Below are 25,174 nucleotides of genomic sequence, written 5' to 3'. Positions count from 1 at the left end.
ATCATCGACTATATTGGAGGCTTCTTGGGGCTTGTCACTGGAGAAAATGTGACTCCGGTCATTCCACTAACGGTCAAGGTGCTTACACCTTGGCAACAGAATTTGAGCAGCAATGGCAGGTACTGTCGGGAGACCTCCACAAATTGATGGAAGAGGTCCTGGCTCCTATTCGGAATTGGTAAAAGCACATGACTCTGTGATGCAAGGCATGGAAGTGTCTCTTTTGAGGCAAAGCGACCAGTTTGCCCCTCTGGAAGTGTAGATGCCTCTGGATGAGGTGAATACAGCACTGAGGACCAAAATGAATGATTTAGAGAATTGGTCAAGGAGGCAAAATATCACTGTTGTGGGGTTGCCAGAGGGGATGGAAGGCTCAACTCCCACAGTGTATTCGGGGAAGATGGGGGAGGGTGGACTTGCGACAACCCCCCCCCCCCCCCCCCCCCCCCCCCCCCCCAGGCTGGATCAAGCACACTGGGCACTCCAGTTGCCCCTGTCCTAACAAACCACTGTGAGCAGTTATTGTGGAATTTAACCGCTTTCAGGAAAGGAGCGGTTCCTGAGATGGGCAAAGGAACATCATGACTATAAAAAGGAAGGCCATGCCATCAGGCTTTATCAGGATGTAGGAGCCAAGCTGACAAAGTAGCAGATGGAATTCAACCTGGTCAAAGCTGCCCTGTATAAAGTGGAGTCCGTTTTTGGGTGGTGTACCTGTGTGGCTAAGAGTGACTTTCGAAGGGAAAGACTTGTGCACTGGAGAAGGCGGATTCTTTTGTAATAAAGCATGGGCTGGGTGCAGATTGATTAACATTTTTGAAGCTTTTTTGGATGTTGCGGATCTGTTGTGTTTTTTGCACCTGGGTGATTATTTTTCTTTTTGCTCCCATGTCCACCAGGTATATTCATTTATTGACATTTTTGTGACCAGGCTCTTCTCCCTCTGGTGGAAAGGGCGGGTTACCCGCCAATTGTGATTTCAGACTACATTTTGTGGATTTGGCATGACTCTGATCCCTCCCACCATGGAGATTTGATGCAACATTGTTAGTGGGCAAAAGACTTTGCAAACATATGTCCACCGCCATTGGGGAATATATTAAATTTAATAGAAGTGAGCTTCCCGGGAGATTGTGCAGATAAGGGACTCGAGTGGCCGTCTGGTTTCCCAACCGCTTGGTGACAATATTCTATCGAGATCTCAATAGATCGGAGTTCCCCTGGAGAGTTCAGCCTATGATGGAATTATTGGATAGGTTATCCATCCCAGTGGTGAAGAGGGAGAGGCAGAAAAAGTTGGAACCCCTGTTGGGCCTGGAGGAAATTCGGAAATGCATTGGGTTGATGCAGGCGGGTGAAACTCCTAGCCCTGATGGCTTCCCCCTTAGTTTTATAAGATGTTTGTTGAACAATTGATCCCTTTAATTTTAGATATGTTTCATGACTCCCTGTCCCAGGGTTTGTTGCCTGTTGCACTTGCGCAGCCTCTATTTCCTGATCCTTAAAGACACGGACCCTACAAAATGTGAATCGTATCGATCTATTTCACTTTTGAACGCAGACACCAAGTTATTCTCAAAAGTGCTGGCACTGCGGTTGGAGTCCTGCCTCCCAGAGATGATCTCTGAAGACCAGACAGGCTTTGTTAAAAGTCAGCAATTGTCGGCCAATTTACGTCGGCTATTAAATGTTGTCCTCTTCCCCCTCCTCAGCACCCGGAGGTGATAGTTTCCCTGCATGTGGAAAAGGTGTTTGATGGGGTGGAGTGGGGATACCTCTGAGATTCTTGGGAGGTTTGGATTTGGACGAAAGTTTTTATATCCTAGATTTGTTTATATCCTAGATTTGTTTATTGTATAGGGCCCCCACTGCTAGTGTTTGCACAAACACTTTGAACTCTGGTTACTTTCTGCTGAATAGGGACACGAGGCAGGGATGCCCATTGTCTGTGCTCCTATTTGTTTTAGCAATAGAACCGCTTGCCAAGCTTTTCGGTCTTCTAGCAAGTGGGGGGGGGGGGGGGGATAAATCGGGGAGAGGTGGAGCATACGATGTCCTTGTACTCAGATGATTTGCTTCTTTATATTAAGGACCCAGCATCCACATTCGATGAGATAATGAAGCTACTTAGGAGTTTTAGCTACTTCTCTGGGTATAAATTGAATTTGGATAAGAGTGAATACAAGGTTAACCTTCCCTGTGAGGGGAGCCCATCTGGCGGATGTTACCTTTTCACTTTGCGTGATCTAGCATTTGTTATCTCGGGATCCGGGTGGCCGGTGATTGGGCCTTGCTTCATAAATTAAATGATACCAGTCTGGTTAATGTTCCCAATGTTCTTGGCGGGAAGGGTTCAGGCTATTAAAATAAATGTGCTCCTGAGATTTTTATATATTTTTCAGTGTCTCCCCACTTTTCTCCGCAACTCCTACATTGTCAGAATGAACAACTTAGTGCCACCTTTCATTTGGGCCGGTCAGATCCCAAGGATCCATTGGACGTTCCTCCAGAGAGATGGACAGTCAGGAGGTTAAACTTTGCCCAATTTATTATTTTATTATTGGGAAGCCAGTATTGAGAAAGTAACCCGGGTTCCATATGGGGGCAAATGGAAGTGAGTTCTTTTAAGGGTTCCATCCTCGGCGCATTAGTAATGGCATCGCTGCCATTTTCTCTGGCAGGATTTTCCTCGATCTGGTAGTGGTGACCACCGTGAGAATCTGGAAGCAGTTCAGACAGCATTTTAAACTTAACTCCATGCTTTGCTGCCCCCTATCTGCAGTAATCACCCCTTTTTGCCAGCGGATTTAGACTCAACTTTTAGGTCATGGGAGCAGAAGGATTTGGAGACATGTTCGTGGAGGAAGATTTGCCATAATTATGGAGCTGTTGGAAAAATTTCAACTCCCTGGTTCCAATCTGTTTTACTATTTTCAGATTCATGATTTTTCATGTAAAAGCTTTTCCATCTTTTCCCTTGGCACCACCCTCCTCTCAGTTGAAGAGGATTTTGTCTTCGGCCAGGTTTTGGGGGAGGGGGGGCATTTTGGGCAGAATTCTCCACTCCGGGAAAAAAGCGGAAAGGCTGTCGTGAACTCGGCCGAGTTTCGCGATGGCCTCGGAGGCCGCTCCTCTCACCGTATTCACCCCCACCCGGGGGGCTAGGAGCGGCGCTCCGTTATTCTCGGCGGCCGGGCCTTGATGCTATGTGACGTCAGCCGCGCATGCGCAGGTTGGCCGGCTCCAACCTGCGCATGCGCTGCTGATGTCACGATGGCTGACGGCTCAAACCCGCGCATGCGCGGTGGCCGTCTTCCCCTCCACTGCCCCGCAAGACATGGCGGCTTGATCTTGCGGGGTGGCAGAGGGGAAAGAGTGCGTCGCTTTGAGACGCCGGCCCGACGATCGGTGGGCACCGATCGCAGGCCAGTCCCCTCCCGAGCACGGCCGTGGTGCTCACTCCCCTCTCCGCCCCCCACAAGCTTCAAACGGGCCTTTGGCGCCCATGTTCACGACAGCAGCGACCAGGTGTGGTTGCCGCCGTCGTGAAACGGACGCGAACGGCACGCCGCTCGGCCCATCAGGGTCAGAGAATCGCCGGTCGCCGTGAAAAACGGCGACCGGCGATTCTTCCGACCGGGGGGTGCCAGGGGGGCGTGAAATGAGTCGCCTAGCCCTCCCGCGATTTTCCCACCCGGCGTGGGGAGCGGAGAATCGCGCCCTTAATGTATTACAGCTGGATCCTACCAGTGGAGTCAGCTCCGTTGGAAGAGGTAAAGTTGAAATGGGAGGGTGAATTGGGTCCAATTCTGGATGATGAGATGTGGAGTGAGGCTCTTCACACACAGGGTTAACTCCACATCATCTTATGCTCAACTTAGTCTGATCCAGTTCAAGGGGGTGCACAGGGCTCATTTGATGAGTGTTTCTTTTCTCTGGAGTGGAGGATAGGTGTGAGCAGTATTCTCAGGGGCTGGCTAACCCACTCATGTTCTGGTCTTGTCCTAGGTTATTGAGCTTCTGGGTCTCCTTATGTCAGACATACTTAATGTCAATCTGAAACCATATCTGTTGGTGGCCATTTTTGGGTTATCAGATGCGCCGGTGCTGCAGACGATGACCTCACCTTTGCTTCATTAATAACCTGGAGACGAGTTGCGTGGAGATCCTCTGCTCCGCAGTGCTTGGCTGGGTGACCTCGTGTCGATCTTGCATTTGGAGAAGGTCAAGCACACCATTAGGGGGTCAGTGGATGGGTTCTACCTAAGATGGTAACCATTCATTTCATACGTTAAAGAGTTAATCACTATCAGTTGTTAAGGGGTTTTGTTTAAGTTATTGCCGTTCTTAAGAACATAAGAACTAGGAGCAGGAGTAGGCCATCTGGCCCCTCGAGCCTGCTCCACCATTCAATGAGATCATGGCTGATCTTTTGTGGACTCAGCTCCACTTTCGGCCCGAACACCATAACCCTTAATCCCTTTATTCTTCAAAAAACGATCTATCTTTACAGTAAAAACATTTAATGAAGGAGCCTCAACTGCATCACTGGGCAAGGAATTCCATAGATTCACAACCCTTTGGGTGAAGAAGTTCCTCCTAAACTCAGTCCTAAACCTACTTCCCCTTATTTTGAGGCTATGCCCCCTAGTTCTGCTTTCACCCGCCAGTGGAAACAACCTGCTCGCATCTATCCTATCTATTCCCTTCATAATTTTATATGTTTCTATAAGATCCCCCCTCATCCTTCTAAATTCCAACGAGTACAGTCCTAGTCTACTCAACCTCTCCTCTTAATCCATCCCCTTCAGGTCTGGGATTAACCTAGTGAATCTCCTCTGCACACCCTCCAGTGCCAGTACGTCCTTTCTCAAGTAAGGAGACCAAAACTGAACACAATACTCCAGGTGTGGCCTCACTAACACCTTATACAATTGCAGCATAACCTCCCTAGTCTTAAACTCCATCCCTCTAGCAATGAAGGACAAAATTTCACTTGCCTTCTTATTCACCTATTGCACCTGTAAACCACCTTTCTGTGATTCATGCACTAGCACACCCAGGTCTCTCTGCACAGCAGCATGCTTTAATATTTTATCGTTTAAATAATAATCCCGTTTGCTGTTATTCCTACCAAAATGGATAACCTCACATTTGTCAACATTGTATTCCATCTGCCAGACCCTAGCCCATTCACTTAACCTATCCAAATCCCTCTGCAGACTTCCGGTATGCTCTGCACTTTTCGCTTTACCACTCATCTTAGTGTCATCTGCAAACTTGGACACATTGCCCTTGGTCCCCAACTCAAAATCATCTATGTAAATTGTGAACAATTGTGGGTCCAACACGGATCCCTGAAGGACACCAATATCTACGTGCGTTTGTTGTGGGTTTTTTGCATTGTAACTTAACTTGTTTCATTTTGTTCATCATTTAAAAATTTCAATAAAAATATTTTTTTAAAAAGGAAAAGAGAAAGTTAAGTAAATGTTGATTCTCAGAGTGAGATGGGAAATTAATAAGGGAATATAAGGAAATGGATGAATTGAACAGATAGTTTACATCTGTCTTCACTGTGGAGGATACACATAACATCCCAGAAATAATTGCGAATCAGGAGGTGAAAGGGAGGGAGGAACTTCAAACAATTACAATCATCGGAAAATAGGTACTGAGAAAGTTATTGGAACCAAAAACTGCCATGTTTCCAGGTCCAGATAGATGTCATCCTAAGCTCTTCAGGAAAGTGGCTAATGAGATAGTAGATGCATTGGGTTTAATTTTCCAAACCTCCTTAGAATCTGGAATGGCTCCATTAGATTGGAAAATAGCCAATATGACACTTCTAGTTAAGAAAGGAAGGCAACAGGAAGTAACATCTATCATAGGAAAAATTGAGGGACACTTTTCTCAAACAAGTGAGCAGCGTCAACATGGTTTTTTGAAAGGAAAATCATGTTTGGCTAATTTATTGGGAGTTCTTTGAGGAGGTAACAAGCAACTTGGATAAAGGGGAACTGATAGATGTGCTTAACTGTTGCAGTAATATTATTGAAACCTGCGTTACAATATTTATTTGTTGCAGTAATATTAAAGAACATAGGTTAAGGTATCCAGTCTGTATGTTTGCTAAAGCTGTAATGAAGATGTTGTAAAAAGTGAGGTAACCAGGCTTTTTCACCATTTACTTATTACATCTAGTTGGCAAATGAGATGTTGTTTTGATTGTTGGAGATTCCTGGGATGTAGATAATTTGAGGGATCGTGTTTAGTCCTTGCTAAGCAGGCCATGGACATCTTTGTGAGATACAGGTAATATAAATAATGGGAAGAGCCAAGTCTGTCTGTCACTCGCAGTTTTTCCAAATGCTATTAGATTGAGCAGAAGAGTCTGACAAAAGACGGAAGGATTTTCAGGTTGTTCCTGAAAAGGGGTTTCTCTCCCAACAGTCGGCAGAGATAAGCAAGTAACCTAGTTCATTAACTTTATAAGTGGCATTTGAACTCTAATGGGTTACTTAATTGGAATTAGCGGCAGGTGAAGATAATGGGTTCAAGGTTTTCCTTTCACTTAAAAACTATTTGACTGTTGATGTGGAAATTATAATAACAACAAATTTCTCGAGGTTCAATTTAAGGAAATTTATTTACACAAATATATTTGCGGAGAGAGAGTGCTCCAGCTGCGAAGCCAAGGCACTGCACTCTTGAGATTCAATTGAAGAATGCATATTTTTATAGTCTGAAATAACAGCTTGAAGTAAACAGGCAGGTTTATATTAAATAGACCTTGGAAGTACGCAAGATGAAATACTAGTACGTATGTTCTTGCCCTTGGCTAAGAACAACTAGAGTACACATTTTGTTATCTTTCGGAGGACAATGTGTTTTCATAATAAGGCCGAGACCAGAATATTAAGCAGTATTTTGTTTGTTACCTGACCTACTTATTTTAGTCCAAAAGCAGTGTTGAACTATAGTCAAGCATTTCCCAGCATGCTTCTAAGTTGGTTTATGTTAATTTCCCTTCCTCAACTGTTATTTGTAGAGCTATTTATTTGGGAATGTGATTGATTCTGTGTTTAAATTAAAGCTTGTTATAACATAAATATACTAATTGCTGAGAGTCATCACTCTTGAGTTGAAATATCCTTTCCATTCAGTTTTACAAATTGTAAATTGCTTGGTGTTTCTCGTCCAGTATCCTAACAAATATTGGGGTCTAGTATCCTAACAAGATCAAGGGACTGAATGTATTGTTGCTAAATTTGCTGATGACACAAAAATAGGTTGGAAAGTAAGTTCTGAAGAGGACATGAGGAGTCTGCAAAGAGACATAGAGAGGGTAAGTGAGTGGGAAACAAATTGGTAGATACAGTATAATGTGGGAAATTGTGGACTTGCCCACTTGAGCAGGAATAATAGAAAAGCCGCACATTATGCAAATGGTGAGAGGTTGTGGGACTCTGGAACAGAGGGATCTGGGTATTCTAATACTTGAATCGGGAAATGTTGGTATGTCGATACAGTAAGTGATTAGTAAGGCAAATGAAATGTTGTAAGTTAGGATATTTTCCTACAGTTGTACAGGGTATTGAGATGTGGTGAGACCACATCTAGAGTACTGTGTAAGTTTTTGTCCTCCTTATTTAGGAAATACATTAGAACGGGTTCTAGAAAATTTACTCAAATGATAGCTGAGTGGGGTGTTGCCTTACGATGAAAGATTGGAAAGCCTGGGACTGTATCTATTGGAGTTTAGAATATTGAGAGATGATCATATTCACACATGTGGCGGGATTTTCCGTCGCGCTAGCCCTTTTTTCGGCATAGCCCCCCTCTTGAGTAGCACTGTCAATGTCTCCTTAAATCACTTTGCTTATGATCGCAAGAGTAGAATGATGGAGCAGTAATTGGTTAGGTTTAAGTTGCCTGCTTTTTGTGGACAGGGCATACCTGGGAACCTTCACCAGTGCCAGGCCAGTTAGCTCAGTTGGCTGGATGGCTAGTTTGTAATGCAGAACAACGCCAAGAACACTGGTTCAATTCCTGTATTGGCTGAGGTTACTCATGAAGGCCTTCTCAACCTTGCCCCTTGTCTGAGGTGTGGTGATGTTCGGGTTAAATCATCACCAGTCTATGGTCCTCTGGACTGTGGCAACATTTACATTTATATCCTTTGATTTACTAGCATTCTAGTATGAAGGAACTTATTGAAAGTGAGAGGTACACTGGATGCCTGAACTTGCTGTCTAAGTTGCCGATCTTTGGATTGCAGGAAAATCTGGTTCACAGTATCTGATTGTCATCCTGTAGATTTCTATTTGAATGGCACTAATGTCAAGGTAAGTATTTCCTAGACACAGAGCCTACTGGTTTATTATTGATCCCTGTGAAGATTTGAGCTTTAATGGATTTGCTCGGGTGAAGTAAGCTTGAGGTCCTTCTGTTCCTTATATAGTTGATCTATTTGGATATTGAAAGTTGTTTTTTTTTTAAATTTGCTACCTTTTAGAAACGCATGGTTTTAATAGTTTCACTCTGCATGATTTGACCAAAATTATGCAGAATTTGCAAATCAGACAGCCATACACTGCAAAGACAGCCTTTCCTCCTTGATCACTGCCCTTTGTGTCGTCTATTAATGTATCACTTGTTCAATCTTGTTTTGCTGACTTGGAGATACTTCGCAAGCTATTTCCTGGTATTGCTCTGGGCTTTCCTCCTCCTCCTTTTCTTTGCTGATCTCGTCAGTTAGATTAATTATAGTAGCTGTCCTCTTCAGCTCTGGTTGAGGTAGGCTCACTCTGAACAGACCAGTAAGGAACCTATTTGGCATATTGCCACACTAGGGTGTGAATTTGCCTGTTGAACCAAAAGAATACTTTCTGGGAAATCTTTGCTAGGCGGGTCACTTTGTGAAAACTGTGCCCAAGGCAAGACCGAGCTTGATTTCTGAGAGAAAATCAGATATTTCAGTAAGCTCCGGGAAGGTGGTAAAAGAGGGGGCGGGGTGGCATTGTTAGTCAAGCACAGTATTACGGTGGCAGAAAGGACGTTTGATGAGGACCCATCTACTGATGTAGTATGGGTTGAGGTTAGAAACATGAAAGGAGAGGTCACCCTGTTGGGAGTTTTCTATAGGCCTTTGAAAAGTCCCAGAGATGTCGACGAAAAGATTGCAAAGATGATTCTGGATAGGAGCGAAAGTAACACAGTAGTTGTTATAGGGGACTTTAACTTTCCAAATATTGACTGGAAACGCTATAGTTCGAGTACATTAGATGGGTTTGTTTTTGTCCAATGTGTGCAGGAGGGTTTCCTGGCACAGTATGTAGATAGGCCAACCAGATTTAGATTTGTTAGATTTGGAGGTAGGTGAGCACTTTGGTGATAGTGACCACAATTCAGTTACGTTTACTTTAGCGATGGAAAGCGATAGATATATATCGCAGGGCAAGAGTTATAGCTGGGGGAAAGGCAGTTATGATGCGATGCTGCAAGACTTAGGATGCATATGATGGGGAAGGAAACTGCAGGGGATGGGCACAATTGAAATGTGGAGCTTGTTCAAGGAACAGCTACTGCGTGTTCTTGATAAGTATGTACCTGTCAGGCAGGGAGGACGTGGTCGAACGAGGGAACCGTGCTTTCCTAAAGTAGTTGAATCACTTGTCAAGAGGAAGAAGGAGGCTTATGTAAAGATGAAACGTGAAGGTTCTGTTAGGGCTCTTGAGAGTTACAAGTTAGCTAGAAAGGACCTAAAGAGAGAGCTAAGAAGAGCCAGGAGGGGACATGAGAAGTCTTTGGCAGGTAGGATCAAGGATAAACCTAAAGCTTTCTATAGGTATGTCAGGAATAAAAGAATGACTAGGGTAAGAGCAGGGCCAGTCAAGGACAGTAGTGGGAAGTTGTGCGTGGAGTCCGAGGGAGATAGGAGAGGTGCAAAATGAATATTTTTCGTCATTATTCACACAGGAAAAAGACAATGTTGTCGAGGAGAATACTGAGATACAGGCTACTAGACTAGAAGGGCTTGAGGTTCATAAGGAGGAGGTGTTAGCAATTCTGGGAAGTGTGAAAATAGTTGTCCCCTGGGCCGGATGAGATTTATCCTAGGATTCTCTGGGAAGCTAGGGAGAAGATTGCTGAGCCTTTGGCTTTGATCTTTATGTCGTCATTGTCTACAGGAATAGTGCCAGAAGACCGGAGGATAGCAAATGTTGTCCCCTTGTTCCAGAAGGGGAGTAGAGACAACCCCGGTAACTATAGACCAGTGAGCCTTACTTCTGTTGTGAGCAAAGTCTTGGAAAGGTTTATAAGAGATAGGATTTCTAATCATCTAGAAAAGAATAATTTGATTAGGGATAGTCAACACGGTTTTGTGAAGGGTAGGTCGTGCCTCACAAACCTTATTGAGTTCTTTGAGAAGGTGACCAAACAGGTGGATGAGGGTAAAGCAGTTGATATGGTGTATGTGGATTTCAGTAAAGCGTTTGATAAGGTTCCCCACGGTAGGCTATTGCAGAAAATGCGGATGCATGGGATTCAGGGTGATTTAGCAGTTTGGATCAGAAATTGACTAGCTGTAAGAAGACAGAGGGTGGTGGTTGATGGGAAATGTTCAGCCTGGAGTTCAGTTACTAGTGGTGTACCACAAGGATCTGTTTTGGGGCCACTGCTGTTTGTCATTTTTATAAATGACCTGGAGGAGGGCGTAGAAGGATGGGTGAGTACATTTGCAGATGACACTAAAGTCGGTGGAGTTGTGGACAGTGCAGAAGGATGTTGCAGGTTACAGAGGGACATAGATAAGCTGCAGAGCTGGGCTGAGAGGTGGCAAATGGAGTTTAATGCAGAAAAGTGTGAGGTGATTCATTTTGGAAGTAGTGAAAGGAATACAGACTACTGGGCTAATGGTAAGATTCTTGGTACTGTGGATGAGCAAAGAGATCTCAGTGTCCATGTACATAGACCCCTGAAAGTTGCCACCCAGGTTGATAGGGTTGTTAAGAAGGCGTACGGTGTGTTAGCTTTTATTGGTAGAGTGATTGAGTTTTGGAGCCATGAGGTCATGTTGCAGCTGTACAAAACTCTGCGGCCGCATTTGGAGTATTGCGTGCAGTTCTGGTTTCCGCATTATAGGAAGGATCTGGAAGCATTGGAAAGGTTGCAGAGGAGATTTACCAGGATGTTGCCTGGTATGGAGGGAAGATCTTATGAGGAAAGGCTGAGGGTCTTGTGGCTGTTTTCGTTAGAGAGAAGAAGGTTAAGAGGTGACTTAATTGAGGCATACAAGATGATCAGAGGATTAGATAGGGTGGACAGTGAGAGCCTTTTTCCTCGGATGGTGATGGTGAGCACGAGGGGACATAGCTTTAAATTGAGGGGAGATAGATACAGGACAGATGTCAGAGGTAGGTTCTTAACTCAGTGAGTAGTAAGAGTGTGGAATGCCCTGCCTGCAACAGTAGTGGACTCGCCAACACTGAACACATTCAAATGGTCATTGGATAAACATGGATGATAAGGGAATAGTGTAGATGATCTTTAGATTGGTTTCACAGGTCAGCGCAACATTGAGAGCCGAAGGGCCTGTACTGCGCTGTAATGTTCTATGTTAAAGCAACAGGAAGGAATCAGAAGCAGCAGTAAGTATTAAATCCTGGAAAGAAGGTTGCATTCATAAATTGGCAGGAAGGAGGAATATCTAAATAATGCTTGTGAAAGGTGGTTCTTGAACAATTAAAATCCTGCGATATAATATTGGTAACAACGACTTCAATCCATTGTTGCTGATACTGTGCATTGCAATTTCAGTCTGTGTAATTTGAGAACGTTTAATGAAGACGTTGTCCAGGGGACCCTTCTATGGTCATTAAAGGGGACCCTTCTATGGAGATTTGAAATTTAATAAAAAGTGCTGGAAAAACTCAGCAGGTCTGTTTCAGGAGTCTTTTTGGACTCTCAACATTTACCTTTTTCTCTCTAGCTGTGCTAATTTTTGTATCTCTGCATTGTAAAATCATTGCAGATGTCATAATTGCAATTTGCATTTCCAATCAAAACACAAGTTCATGAGATTGAAGCACTTGTTATATAAGCACTTTGATAACTGATATCTGGAAGAGTCCTGCAAATGGAGATGTCCATTTTCAAAGAGATGCAATTTAAGCTGTGGTGCAGTCATGGACTATCTTAGAGCATTGTACAGTTAGAAAATTCGCTGAATATTCAGGATTTGAAAGACAGAAATATCATTTATTTGACAGACACAATATCCTGTATTGCAAACTCCAGTTTATAGAAATGCTACCCAGAATTTTGCATATTGCCCTGCTCTTCAGCGAACATTTCTTCTCATGTCAGTAGACAAGATGTTGCAGTAGTATTTTGACGAGATGTATTATTCCATTTGGGGGAAAAAAGTAGAATTCTTTTGCACTCATTTTCATTTGCTTTTCGAGCACCAGTCAACAGTTTGCTTTTTTAAGTGTCATGCAATGTTTACCGGTCACCATCACCTGTCAGCTTTTTACTGCTACTGTTGCAAATTAATTTGTGCTGAAAACACTAAAATGCTCTCTCTCTTTCACAGGCAACACATTCAGCACATTGGCAGGATTAGTATTTGAATGGAATATAGTGAAAGATGCGGAAGCTGTTGGATATTCAGACTCTCACAATGCATTGCGGTATGCAGCCTGGATGTATCCGGCGCTATTATTAGAATTCCTTTTTTTTAATAAACAATTTTATTGAGGTAGTTTTTGGCTTTGTAAACAGTTACAGATATCAACAGAAAGAAAGCAAAAAAGGCAAAAATGTGCAAACATCCACGTACATTCAATACTTCAATCGTAACATACTGCACAAGCCCGCTCCTCTCCCACCGGTAGTACCCGCCATTTTATCCCTCCTACTCTACTCTAACCCCCCCCCCCCCAAATGGCTGCCACCTCCGGGCAAACCCCTGTACAGATCCGCTCAAGGCAAACTTAATTTTTTTCTATACCCAGGAAACTCGACATGTCCGCAAGCCACAACTCAGTCTTCGGGGGCTTTGAGTCCCTCCACACCAATAGTATTCGTCGCTGGGCTATCAGGGAAGCAAAGGCCAAAACATCGGCCTCTTTCTCCCCCTGGATTCCCGGGTCTTCCGAAACCCCAAAAATTGCCACCCCTGGACCCATCGCCACCCTTGTTTTTAGCACCCGGGACATGACTCCCGCAAATCCCTCCCAGTACCCCCTAAGCTTAGGGCATGCCCAAAACATGTGAACGTGGTTCGCTGGTCCTCCCGCGCACCTAGCGCATTTGTCCTCCATCCCAAAGAATTTGCTCATCCGAGCCACCGTCATGTGGGCCCGGTGAACGACCTTAAATTGAATCAGCCCGAGCCTGGCACATGTCGCGGTCGAATTTACCCTACTCAGGGCCTCTGCCCACAGCCTGTCCTCCATTTCCCCGCCTAGCTCCTCCTCCCATTTAAGTTTCAGTTCCTCCGTCTGGGACCCTTCCTCCCTCATGCGCACCTTATAAATATCAGAGACTCTACCCTCCCCTTCTTCCCCCCTAGAGACTATTCTGTCTTGGATCCCCATTGGTGGGAGGCGTGGGAAAGATGGGACCTGTCTACAAACAAAGTCCCGCAACTGTAGGTACCTAAAATCATTTCCCTTTACCAGCCCAAATTTCTCCTCCAAGCTCCTCAAACTCGCAAAGCTCCCTTCCAGGAACATATCGCCCACCCTTACCACCCCCGCCCGCCACCATGCTCGAAACCCCCCACCCATGCTCCCGGGGGCAAACCGATGGTTTATTAGAATTATTTTGTTGCTACTTCATCAGTGGCACCAGAAGAGCAAATAGAACAAGCCTATATTTTAATGTATCTGTAACTAGTGGAACAAAATAGAAAAACTTCCTTTTTGAGCACCCGATCTGCCTCCAGCAGTTTCACATTTTATACTAGTATATTAGAGAGCATATTACATGGACTTGTAATTTTTTTTAATGAGCTCTGAAGAGGTTGTGTGGAGTTTTAATCAACGTTCAAGAAAAATTATACTTGCATTAATCGACTTGGAGCATCTGAAAGGGTAACTAGAGTAGATTTTTCACCTTGTGTATTTCATGAAAGTGTTGTCTGACATATTTAGCTTTTTTCTCTTGCCAAACATGTCTGTCGTAAAGAAATTAACAATAAGAAAGAAATGATTTGACCAAAATTGTCCTGTAGTTTGTTTAAGTTTCATGATCCAAAAGTATCAAGGGGCCTTGTCATATAGCCTCTAAATTATGTGATGTAGAACTGTGCTCTCACTATCAGATTGTTACACCTGGTGTTTTCCATTTGATTTGACGAGCCTTGTCTCATGCAAATTCATTCAGTGAGCTCAAGGAAGGGTGAAATGACTTAAGATTGCAGCTCCTTGCCGAGATTATCCAGGCTGAAATGAGGGAGATGGGTTTGCTTTTTAAGAAGCTGGTGCGTAGGAACCAGTCAGAACACCGTCTCTGAGCTATTTACCCTTGGCGGATTACAAAGGAAACATTGCAAAGTGTTCATATTCCTATCATCCATGAGTGCATTCCACATATGCTCTGACAAAATTGCTTATGGAATAATTCCACCCTTCAGGCAGCCACTATTACTTCCTCAACCTCTTATCGGCATACACGAGTGGCTTGTGCTGTTTAAAGTACAATTGATGCACCGAGCACTTTCATAGCCAATGCTGCACTTCCATCTGATACTGCAGTTATCATCAGGGCAGGTGCTGCACTTCCATCTGATACTGCAGTTATCATCAGGGCAGGTGCTTGATAGATGTTAAGTGCCAATCTCCGCTTCCATGCCGATGAGTGTGCAATCTTGAGTCCCTTATTTCTGCTTTTCACGTATAAAGCATGGTCCCCTTTTAAATCAAGTGTCCCAACCTGGGACAATAACTGCTGGTCCCCAGATTCAAATAGGTAAGCTTGTAGGTTGTATGCAAAGTAGGATTTTCTTGTTGTACATCTTTTTTAAAATTAAAAATATTTTTGATCCGCATTCCTGAATATGTATGAATGCGATACTAGTGAGCAGAAAGTCCTTGGAATCAATGAAATTTCGATATGAGGAAGAGCGGAAGCCCTTGGAGCTGTCGGGTTGCTGTCGGCTATAATTTCTGGATGCTGATTTTTTTTCGCCTCCCTTGACTAACCTTCCTGAAATTTGCCCTAACCCCCACATTTTTTAAAAATGCACTTTGTAGAACAGCACTTGATTCTGGTTCTGAGGAAAGTGCATGACAGTTACTATTGTGAATGGGGTCTAACTATTAAATAGAGCTTAGTAGGTTTAATATTTAGTCTGATTTGAACCTGTTTTTAAGAAGTATTTATTCTGTTAGTATAAACTATTAAGAATGGTATAAGAGTACATTATATTATGTTCCACTGACTTCTTGGAGAGGAGTAATCAGTAATTTCCTTTACATATTTTGGTTTAATATTTGTATGTTCACAAAGCATTTTATACATAATGTAAATATTTGTTTTTATTTTATACAGTATGGTGATGTTTTCATGTTTAGTATCACTTTAAACAGTATTTTTAAATGTTTTGGTTCCTGAAAATGATTCGCATTCTTAAACATCCGATGACACAAGTCCTCATCAGATACATTCTTTCCCTCCCTTTTCCCTAATGCACTAAAAACAGTGAAGCATCAAACCATTAATGGGATAGCAGATTGGGCGTCTGAAACTGAGCATTCCGTTTATTATCTTGCATTGTAAATAGTACTGAGGTGATGGGAGGCAGCTATTATGAGCTACATATTTTGTACAAATAAGTCAGCTGATGTGAACATTTCTGGATAATTTGTCTGCCTTTATTTCTCTGCAATAAAGAACCAATAACTTGTGTAAATAAAATGAACTTTTGTTGCAGGATACTTAAGTTTTCTGAATCTACCTACACTCCACCTATTTACATATCTGAAATGGAGAAACATGGCAAACAAGGGGATACTGTCTTGGTGTCCGGGATGAAAACTGGAAATTCAAAATTGAAAGGAAAAATACAAGAAGCAATTTACAAGGTCATTTAATATTGCTGAATTTATAAATTACTTTTCTTTCATTCTTTCAAGTTATGTGTTAGATGTTATAAACAAGCAGGCAATCTACTAGAGCTTTCATTGCCATTGTTAAACTTACGATTAGATACTATTCATTGTTGCAAATGAATTCTAAACCATCATTTTCTCCCTCCATAGGTGTTATTTTTAGTAACGGCCCATATCTTCCTGACTCCCAAAGATAAGTTGGGGAATCCCCCTCCGAAGTTCCCAGATAAGGGCTTAACCGGCAATTGTCCAGAAGGGCTAACTTTCCCCTGGACAATTTCACTGCGCTGGAGGCCACCCGACAAAGCAATTTAAATTGCTAATTTGGAATGGTTCTGCCAGTTTTAGCTCTCGGCTACTTTGAAAGAGTGAGAAGGGATAAAGCACTTCCATCTACAGAGTAACTATTTTCAAGACCCAGACCAAGCCCTACATGAGCCCCCTCCCCGCCCCAAACCCGGTGACCCCGCATACCCACCTTACCTGCACTGACCTGACCCAACCCGGCCTCCCATCATGAGCCTGCTGCCAAATTCCGAACTTCCACCCGCACATCCCGATGCACTTGCCTTCAAAACTTCTCCCTTTCGATGGGACCTTTAAACTCTCCTGCTTTACAGCAGCTAGGCTCAGTCAGTCCGAGTCGGGAAGGTTGGGCAAGACAGGTGCTTTAGAATTGAAGCACGGCTCAATTGCTAGAGTAGCAATCTGTCCCTCATTTCCAATCTGAGGAAGTTATGGCCAATGTCTTAATCATCATACAGCTTTTCGGAGGGTATGTGAACCTTCAAAGTATCTGTTGAAGCTTTAAAGTTCACAATTTGCAGCAATAAATCAGTCAATTTTATAGCTGCAAAGCAAAGTTAATACTAACTTGCCATTGCATGTTTTCCGGTTCCTTCCTATACCGAAAGTTTAACATTTCTATTCCCTTGTGATTGAGTGTGCAAGGGGAGTCTTGAAAGAAAACATGTAATTCAGTGTATAGTCTTAAGATTGACTTGTGGAGTTTGGGTCATTTGTGTTTTAAAAAATAATTTTTATTCAAATTTTTCAACAAATTTTCTCCCAACAATAAAATAAACAGAATACAAAAATAAACAGGAACCCCCCCCCCATACAAGGCAATAAATTAATAACAATACAAAATGCAAAAAAGTAGCAGACAAACAGTCGCAAAGCCAACCCCCCTTGACAGATCCCTAACCCCCCCCCCCCCCCGGGTTGCCGCTGAAGTTGACCACCCTCTAATGATCCGCCAGAAAATTGAGAAAGGGCTGCCACCGCCGGAAGAACCCTTGCACCAATCCCCTCAGGGCAAACTTGACCTTCTCCAGCCTGATGAACCCGGCCATACATTAACCCCGGGCTCGGGGGCTGCGCGTCCCTCCACTGCAAAAGAATCCTACGCTGGGCTACTAGAGACGCAAAGGCCAGAATGCCGGCCTCTCTCGCCCCCTGCACTCCCGGCTCCGATGCTACCCCAAAGATCGTGAGCCCCCAGCCTGGTTCCACTCTAGAACTGACCACCTTGGACAAGGTCCCCGCCACCCCCTTCCAGAACCCCTCCAACGCCGGACACGCCCAGAACATGTGGATATGGTTCGCCGGGCCCCCCGAGCACCTCCCACATCTGTCCTCTCCCCCAAAGAACCGGCTCATCCTGGCCCCAGTCATGTGTGCCCTATGCAGCACTTTCAGCTGAATCAAGCTGAGCCGTGTGCAAGAAGAGGAGGAATTCACTCTCCCCAGTACGTCGGCCCACGTCCCCTTGTCGATCTCCTCCCCAGCTCCACCTCCCACTTCGCTTTCAGTTCTTCCACAGAGGCCTCCTTCTCCTCCTGCATCACCTGATAAATTGCCGAGATCCTACCCTCACCGACCCACGTCCCCAAGAGCACCCTATCCAGTACCCCCCTAGGCAGCAGTAGCGGAAACTCTGCCACCTGCCGCTTAACAAACGCCCTGATTTGCATATATCTAAAATTGTTCCCGGGGGGAGACCCCACTTCCCCACCAACTCCTCTAAAGTCGCAAACTTCCCGTCGAGGAAAAGGTCCCCCATCCGCCTGATGCCTGCCCTATGCCAACTCAAAAACCCACCATCCATTCTCCCTGGTGCAAACCGGTGATTGCCCCATATCGAGGCCCACACTGAGGCCTTCACTTCCCCCCTGTGTTGCGTCCATTGTTCCCAAATTGTGAGGGAAGCCACCACTACTGGACTCGTAGAATACCTTGCCGGGGGGAAGTGGGAGCGGGGCCGTCACCAGTGCCTCCAAAGTCGTTCCCACACAGGATGCCGCCTCCACCCTCTTCCATGCGACACCCTCCCCCTCCATCACCCACCTATGGTTCATTGCTACATTCGCAGCCCAGTAGTATCCACACAAGTTGGGTAACGCCAACCTGCCTACCTCCCTGCCTCGCTCCAGGAATACCCTCCTCACCCTCAGGGGTCTTGCGCACCCACATGAACCCCAGAATACTCCTGTTAATCCTCCTAAAAAAAGCATTCGGGATCAAAATGGGGAGCACTGGAAGAGAAACAATAACCTCGGGAGCACCGTCATCTTAACTGACTGGACCCTCCCCGCCAATGAGAGTGGCAACGCGTCCCACCTCTTAAACCCCTCCTCCATCTGCTCCACCAACCTCGAAAAATTTAGCCTATGCAGGGCCCCCCAGCTCCTAGCTATCTGGAACCCAAGATATTTAAAGCTCCTCACGGCCCTCTTCAACGTGAGCTCTCCTATCTCCCTCTCCTGGCCCCCCGGGTGCAGGACGAACAGCTCACTCTTCCCCACGTTGAGCTTATAGCCCGAAGAAACTACTGCGAAGAGCAGGGGAGACGAGGGGCACCCCTGCCTCGTCCCCGGGACAACCGAAAGTCCTCCCATTCGTCACCACACTCGGTACCGGGGCACTATACAGCAGCCTCACCCAACTAATGAATCCCTCACCAAACCCAAATCTCCTCAACACTTCCCACAGGTAGCTCCACTCCACTCTATCGAAAGCTTTCTCCGCATCCATCGATGCTACTATTCTTCTTTCCCCCCCCCCCCCCCCCCCCCCCCCCCCCCCCAAGAATTCTTGTAAAACTTCACCGGGAACCCATCAGGCCCCGGTGCTTTCCCGCTCTGCATGCTCCCCAGCGCCTCCATCAGCTCCTCCAACTCGATTGGGGCCTCCAGACCCTCCACCCGCTCATCCTCCACTCTTGGGAACTCCAGCTTATCCAGAAAGCCGTCCATCCCGCCCACCTCCCTAGGGGGCACCGACCGGTACAGCCCCTCATAAAAGGAGCTGAACACCCCATTAATATCCCTACCATTCCGCATCAGGTTCCCTCCTGCATCTGTGGCTCCCCCTTTCTCTCTCGCTGCCTCCCGCTTCCGGAGCTGGTGGGCCAGCATCCGGCTTGCCTTCTCTCCGTACTCATACACCGCCCCCTGCGCCCTCCTTTACTGCGCCTCCGCCTTCCGGGTGGTCAGTATGTCGAACTCCGCTTGGAGACTGCGACGCTTCCTCAAGAGCCCCTCTTCCAGGACATCCGCATACCTCCTGTCCACCCTTACCATTTCTTCCGCCAACCTCTCCCTGTTGGCCCTCTCTGCCCTCTCCCTGTGCGCCCAAATAGCTATCAGCTCCCCTCTGACCACTGCCTTCAGCGCTTCCCAGACCACCCCAACGTGCACCTCCCCATTGTCGTTGGCTTCCAAATACCCCTCTATACCCCTACGCACCCGCCCACATACTTCCTCCTCTGCCTGCAGCCCCACATCTAACCTCCACAGCGGGCGCTGATCCATCCCCACTCCCAACTCCAGATCCACCGAGTGTGGGGCGCATGGTCAGATATAGATATCGCCGAATACTCCGCCCCCACCACTCTCGAGATTAGCGCCCGGCTGAGGACAAAAAAGTCAATCCGGGAATAGGCCTTGTGGACATGGGAGAAAAAGGAAAACTTCCTACCCCCCGGCCTCAAAAACCACCAGGGGTCCACCCCTCCCATCTGATCCATGAACCCCCTCAGCACTGAGGCTGCCGCCGGCCTCTTACCCATCCTTGACCTCGAATGATCCAGGGCTGGGTCCAACACGGTGTTAAAATCCCCTCCCTAGATCACACCCCCCAGTCTCCAGGTCCGGGATCCGGCTCAACATTTGCCGCATGAAGCCCGCATCGTCCCAGTTGGGGGTGTACACATTAACCAGAACCACCCATTCGCCTTGAAGCCTACCACTCACCATTACGTATCTCCCTGCGCTGTCCGCCGCCACACTCGATGGCACAAGCGACAATGACTTGCCAACTAAAATCGGCACCCCTCAATTCTTCACATCTAGCCCCGAGTGAAATACCTGCCCAACCCAACCTCGTCTCAGTCTCACCTGATCCGCCACCTTAAGGTGCGTCTCCTGGAGCATGGCCACATCCGCACCCAGCCCCTTCAGGTGCGGCAGAACCCGGGACCGCTTCACCGGTCCATTCAGCCCCCTCACGTTCCACGTAACCAGCCGAATCTGGGGGGCCTTCCCTCTCCCCCTGCGCCAGGTTAGCCATAGCTCTCCCTCGGCTCGCCACGTGCCCGCAGAACTCCCCAGGCCTGTCCGTCTCCTTCTCCCCCCCCCCCCCCCCCCCCCCCCCCCCCCCCCCCCAGCAGTTCCCCTTCGGCCCCTGCAGCAGCAAACCGGTATCCCCCCCCCCAAGCTGCGTAACTTCCGTAAGTCAGCCGACTCCTGCTGACCCTGGCTGCTCCCGCCATCGCAACGACCCCCCCGATGCAACAGAACCACCACTCTCTTTTTTCCCCCCCCCCTCACCACCACTCAGTGCCGGCCCCGCCTACTGCTCCTCCCGCGCTTCCATCCCAAACCCTGCCCCCCCCAGACCCAACACGTGGGAAAAGAAGGGCACATGACCCAACAGGACTGCGAAACCGCTCCCCAACCCTCCACCCGTGAAACGAGAACAAAAAAGGCACCCAAGTAAACCAAAAACAGTCCCAAAAATCGAAAAAGCCGAACAGCAAAAAGGCATCATCAAATACAATCAATAAAAGCAAAAGGATACTAAGGAGGACAAAGCCTCCAGAGACCATGTACATCATTCCCCAGTCCTCAGTTCGAGTCCAGCTTCTCTGCCTGGACAAAAGCCCAGGCCTCACCCGGAGAGTCAAAGTAAAGCTGGCGGTCTTTATACGTGACCCAGAGGCGTGCCGGCTGTAACAGGCCAAACTTCACTCCCTTCTTGTGAAGCACTGCCTTCGTCCGATTAAAACCAGCCCTTCTCTTTGCCACCTCCGCATTCCAGTCCTGATAGATCCTGATCTCCGCGTTCTCCCACTTACTACTCCTCTCCGTCGCCCATCTCAGCACACACTCACGGTCGACGAAGCGGTGGAAACGGACCAGCACCTCCCGAGGCGGCTCATTTGGCCTGGGTTTCCTCAGCAGCACTCGATGGGCACCCTCCAGCTCCAAGGGTGCCTGAAACGACCCCGCGCCCATTAGCGAGTTCAGCATCACAGCCACATAGGCCCCCAAATCCAAACCTTCCAGCCCCTTTGGGAGGCCGAATCCGCAGGTTTTTCTGACGGGAGCGGTTCTCCATCTCCTCCATCCTTGCTAACCACTTCTTGTGGAGTGCCTCATGCGACTCCACCTTCACTGCCAGGTCCAGGAGTTTGTCCTCGCTCTCTGAGGTCTTTTGCTGTAGCTCCCGGATCTCCGCACCCTAAGCCGCCTGAGTCGCCGTGAGGTTGTCCAGCGAGGCCTTAAATGGCTCCAGGATCTCAGTTTTCAGCTCTCTGAAGCAGCGATGGAGCAGCTCTTGCTGCTCCTGCACCCACTGCTGCCACGCTGCCGGTTCCCCGCCCGCCGCCATCTTGTTGTTCCTGCCTCACACCTTTCTCTGCTCCAAAGCCGATTTTTTGACCGCTCCGCTCCTGGTCCAGTCCATCCACCAGCAGATAATCTTAGTGGAAGTGTTCCCACATGGGGAAAAGCCCAACCAGCACCGCTGCGGGCCCTTAAAAGAGCCCAAAAGGCCAAAAACAGCGGGAGCTACCGAACGTGCGGCTTAGCTCTGCATCACCACAACCGGAAGTCTCGAGTTCGAGTTATTTGTAATCACTCCTGAATTGTAAATCAAATCTGGTTCTGCAAGACTTAACCATCTGGCAAGAATGAACACTTTAAATGATGAATTCAAAAAAATTCAAAATTATTAACCAAGAAGGTAGAAAGATAAAAAGGCAAGTATTCATCAGTAAGAGGAGAAAGCTTAACGTTAACCTTTTTTAAAAAAAAAAAATGAAGTGGTGATCTCAAAATATGAACAATCATAGAATTAACAGTGCAGAAGGAGGCCATTCTGCCCATCGAGTCCTCACTGGCCCTTGGAAAGAGCACCCTACTTAAGCCCATACCCCCATCCCATCCTAGCAACCCTACCCAACCCTTTTGGTCACGGGCAATTTAACATGGCTAATCCAACTAACCACATCTTTGGACTGTGGGAGGAAACCGGAGCACCCGGAGGAAACCCACGCAGACACTGGGAGAATGCGTGCAGACTGGACACGGTGGCCCAAGCCAGGAATTGAACCTGGGATCCTGGAGCTGCGAAGCGACAGTGCTAACCACTGTACTACTGTGCCGCCCTGTGTTAACAGAAATGGTTTCTCAAGACCTTTTATTTTATACCTTAAATATGTTTGAAGCCCATTTTAGCCAGATTGTTGAAAATAGCCAATTGGTTGATAATCTGTAAATAACGAAACACTGGCTTTTCTTAGGTTATATCTCTTATCCAGAGTTAGTCAAAGTGTCAAACAATTATTGATCAACTTAACTGTCTTTCGATTTATATTTATTTACTTTAATAAATTTAGCGTACCCAATTCATTTTTTCCAATTAAGGGGCAATTTAGAGTGGCCAATCCACCTAGCCTGCACATTTTTGGGTTGTGGGGGCAAAACCCACACAAACACGGGGAGAATGTGCAAACTCCACACGGACAGTGACCCAGAATCAGGATTGAACCTGGGACCTCGGTGCCGTGAGGCAGCAATACTCACCCACTGTGCCACCGTGCTGCCCTCTGCAGACTTGTAATTGAGGCAACCTGAATAGGCGACCTGAATAAAGTCCCATTCATTCCGTTAATGCCATTAAAAGGTCTTGAGAATGCCATCTTATCTCCCCATACTGCCTGGCTATACACCATTTTATAATTCTCCTGATTTAAGACTTGTGTACATCAAATAAAATGTAAATTATGTGTAATTCTAAAACATCACAAACATTGCGTCACAGGTTATATTACCAGCCTGGTGAATACATCTATTGGTTAATTGCTTATTGTTTTACAATTAAGGCTTTTTATTTGACTGATCTGCCTGATTTCCAATAATGCAGTAAACGCTTCTTATCTCCGTGTTGGTACAAAATGGCATTCTAAATTGAGTAATCTGAAATTGGTTGGGTTACACTAAAACTATTGGTTTTCAAACTACCAGCTTTTGCTCATCTGAGATTTCTTTTTTAGGGTTTTGTCCCACAGGTTTTAAGTTGAAGGAAATGTTCCAATAAATAGTGATAGAATTTCCTGTGGCAACTTGTTTTTTGTGGGTCCTGTTTTCTCCCTTCTGCCAGTGGCACTATCCTGTACTGTAAGTGGAATACTTTGCTAGCAAGACTGATTGGTAAATTGGAATGAAAACTGAATGAACAGAAAACAAAGTTACAAGACAAATGGAATAAACAGTGATTAGGGTAGTGAACATCACAGATATTCAAGCATCTGTATTGTGGAATCCATGGATTTGCATATGCAATGGCTTGGGTTCCATTAGATCAAAGTCCTGGAGGACAAGAACATCAATTATTTGTGTTCTAAATTCCGTTGAGAAGATCTCACACCTCTGTTCAGAAGGAGCTTCTATGTTGCGTTGATACACGTGGTGTGCTGGATTAATTATCTTGGTTAGTCCTGAACTTTGTACGGCCTGTTTAATATTCATCAGAACAAGAGACCACTTTTGAATGTTTATTCATTATCAGTAACAAAGGATCCAGTTGTCATAGTCCATTAAGGTACCAATGACATAGGTAGAACCAGAGGTCACAGATAAAGGGTGAGAGGTGAGAGATTTAGAACTGATCTACAGAGGAACTACTTCTTGCAGAGTGTGTTGAATTTGTGGAACTCGTTGCCCCTTAGTGCGGTGGAATCTGAGTCATTAAATGGTTTCAAGATATATATTTCTAATTTTTAAAAATGAGTTAAATGGATATGTGGAACAGGTATGGAGGTTGATTTGAGACCAATAAGAGATCAGCCATGATCTGATTGATTGGCGGAGCAAGATATTTTGCTCCTAATTCCTATGTTAACTGGGGGTGAGTTCTGCATAGAGCATATGGGGAACCAGGCACTAAATTTATAAATCCGAACCTCCAAAGTTATCATCTCTGGATTATTGGAAGAACCATCTGCGAATTGGCATATGGAGTACATAGAGAAATAAATATGTGTCTCAAAGATTCTTCTATGTATCTGTGTATAAAGATTGGTGCGAGAGAAGTGGGTTCTGGTTTATGGGGCACTGCCACCAGTGCTGGGTAAGGTGGGGCCTGTATCATTGGGGCAGTCTACACTTGAACCATGCTGGGACCAGTGTAGTATCAAACTTAAAGCAAAAGTACATACTTGCACAAAGATGGGTGACAGGTCAGAAGATCGAACAGATTTAAAAAAGCAAAAAATAATCAAAAGATTTTGTGAGAGAAAAATGAGATTGAGAGAAAGCCAACCAGAAATATAGAGACATAGTAAGAGTTTCTATAGATATTTAAAGAAAATAGTTAAAAGTGAGCATTGGTCATATAGCAAGTGATTCGGGAAGTTAATTGAAAATATGGAGAAGGCAGAGCCTCCTACAATTATCTTCACCATAGAGGATTCGGCCAGCATATGTTACCAATCTTGGATTGTCTTTGAGACGGTAAAGGTGAGCCACCTTCTTGAATTGCTG

At 45.8% G+C, this 25,174-nt stretch overlaps 1 protein-coding gene across 1 annotated transcript in view; it reads left to right on the top strand.

Annotated features, from left to right (window-relative positions):
• The window catches only part of nup210 (nucleoporin 210), a 164,504-nt gene that overhangs the window by 23,000 nt on the left and 116,330 nt on the right, over positions 1 to 25,174 (top strand). Inside the window, exons 4-5 of the mRNA XM_038812717.1 lie at positions 12,602 to 12,698; positions 15,947 to 16,097. Coding sequence (XP_038668645.1) covers positions 12,602 to 12,698; positions 15,947 to 16,097 — 248 coding nt within the window. The remainder of the gene's footprint in view (positions 1 to 12,601; positions 12,699 to 15,946; positions 16,098 to 25,174) is intronic.

This window comes from Scyliorhinus canicula, chromosome 11 (assembly GCF_902713615.1).
Source record: "Scyliorhinus canicula chromosome 11, sScyCan1.1, whole genome shotgun sequence".
Classification (NCBI taxonomy): Eukaryota; Metazoa; Chordata; class Chondrichthyes; order Carcharhiniformes; family Scyliorhinidae; genus Scyliorhinus; species Scyliorhinus canicula.
The sequence above is the reverse complement of the archived record's forward strand: the minus strand, read 5'-3'. Positions and strand labels throughout refer to the sequence as shown.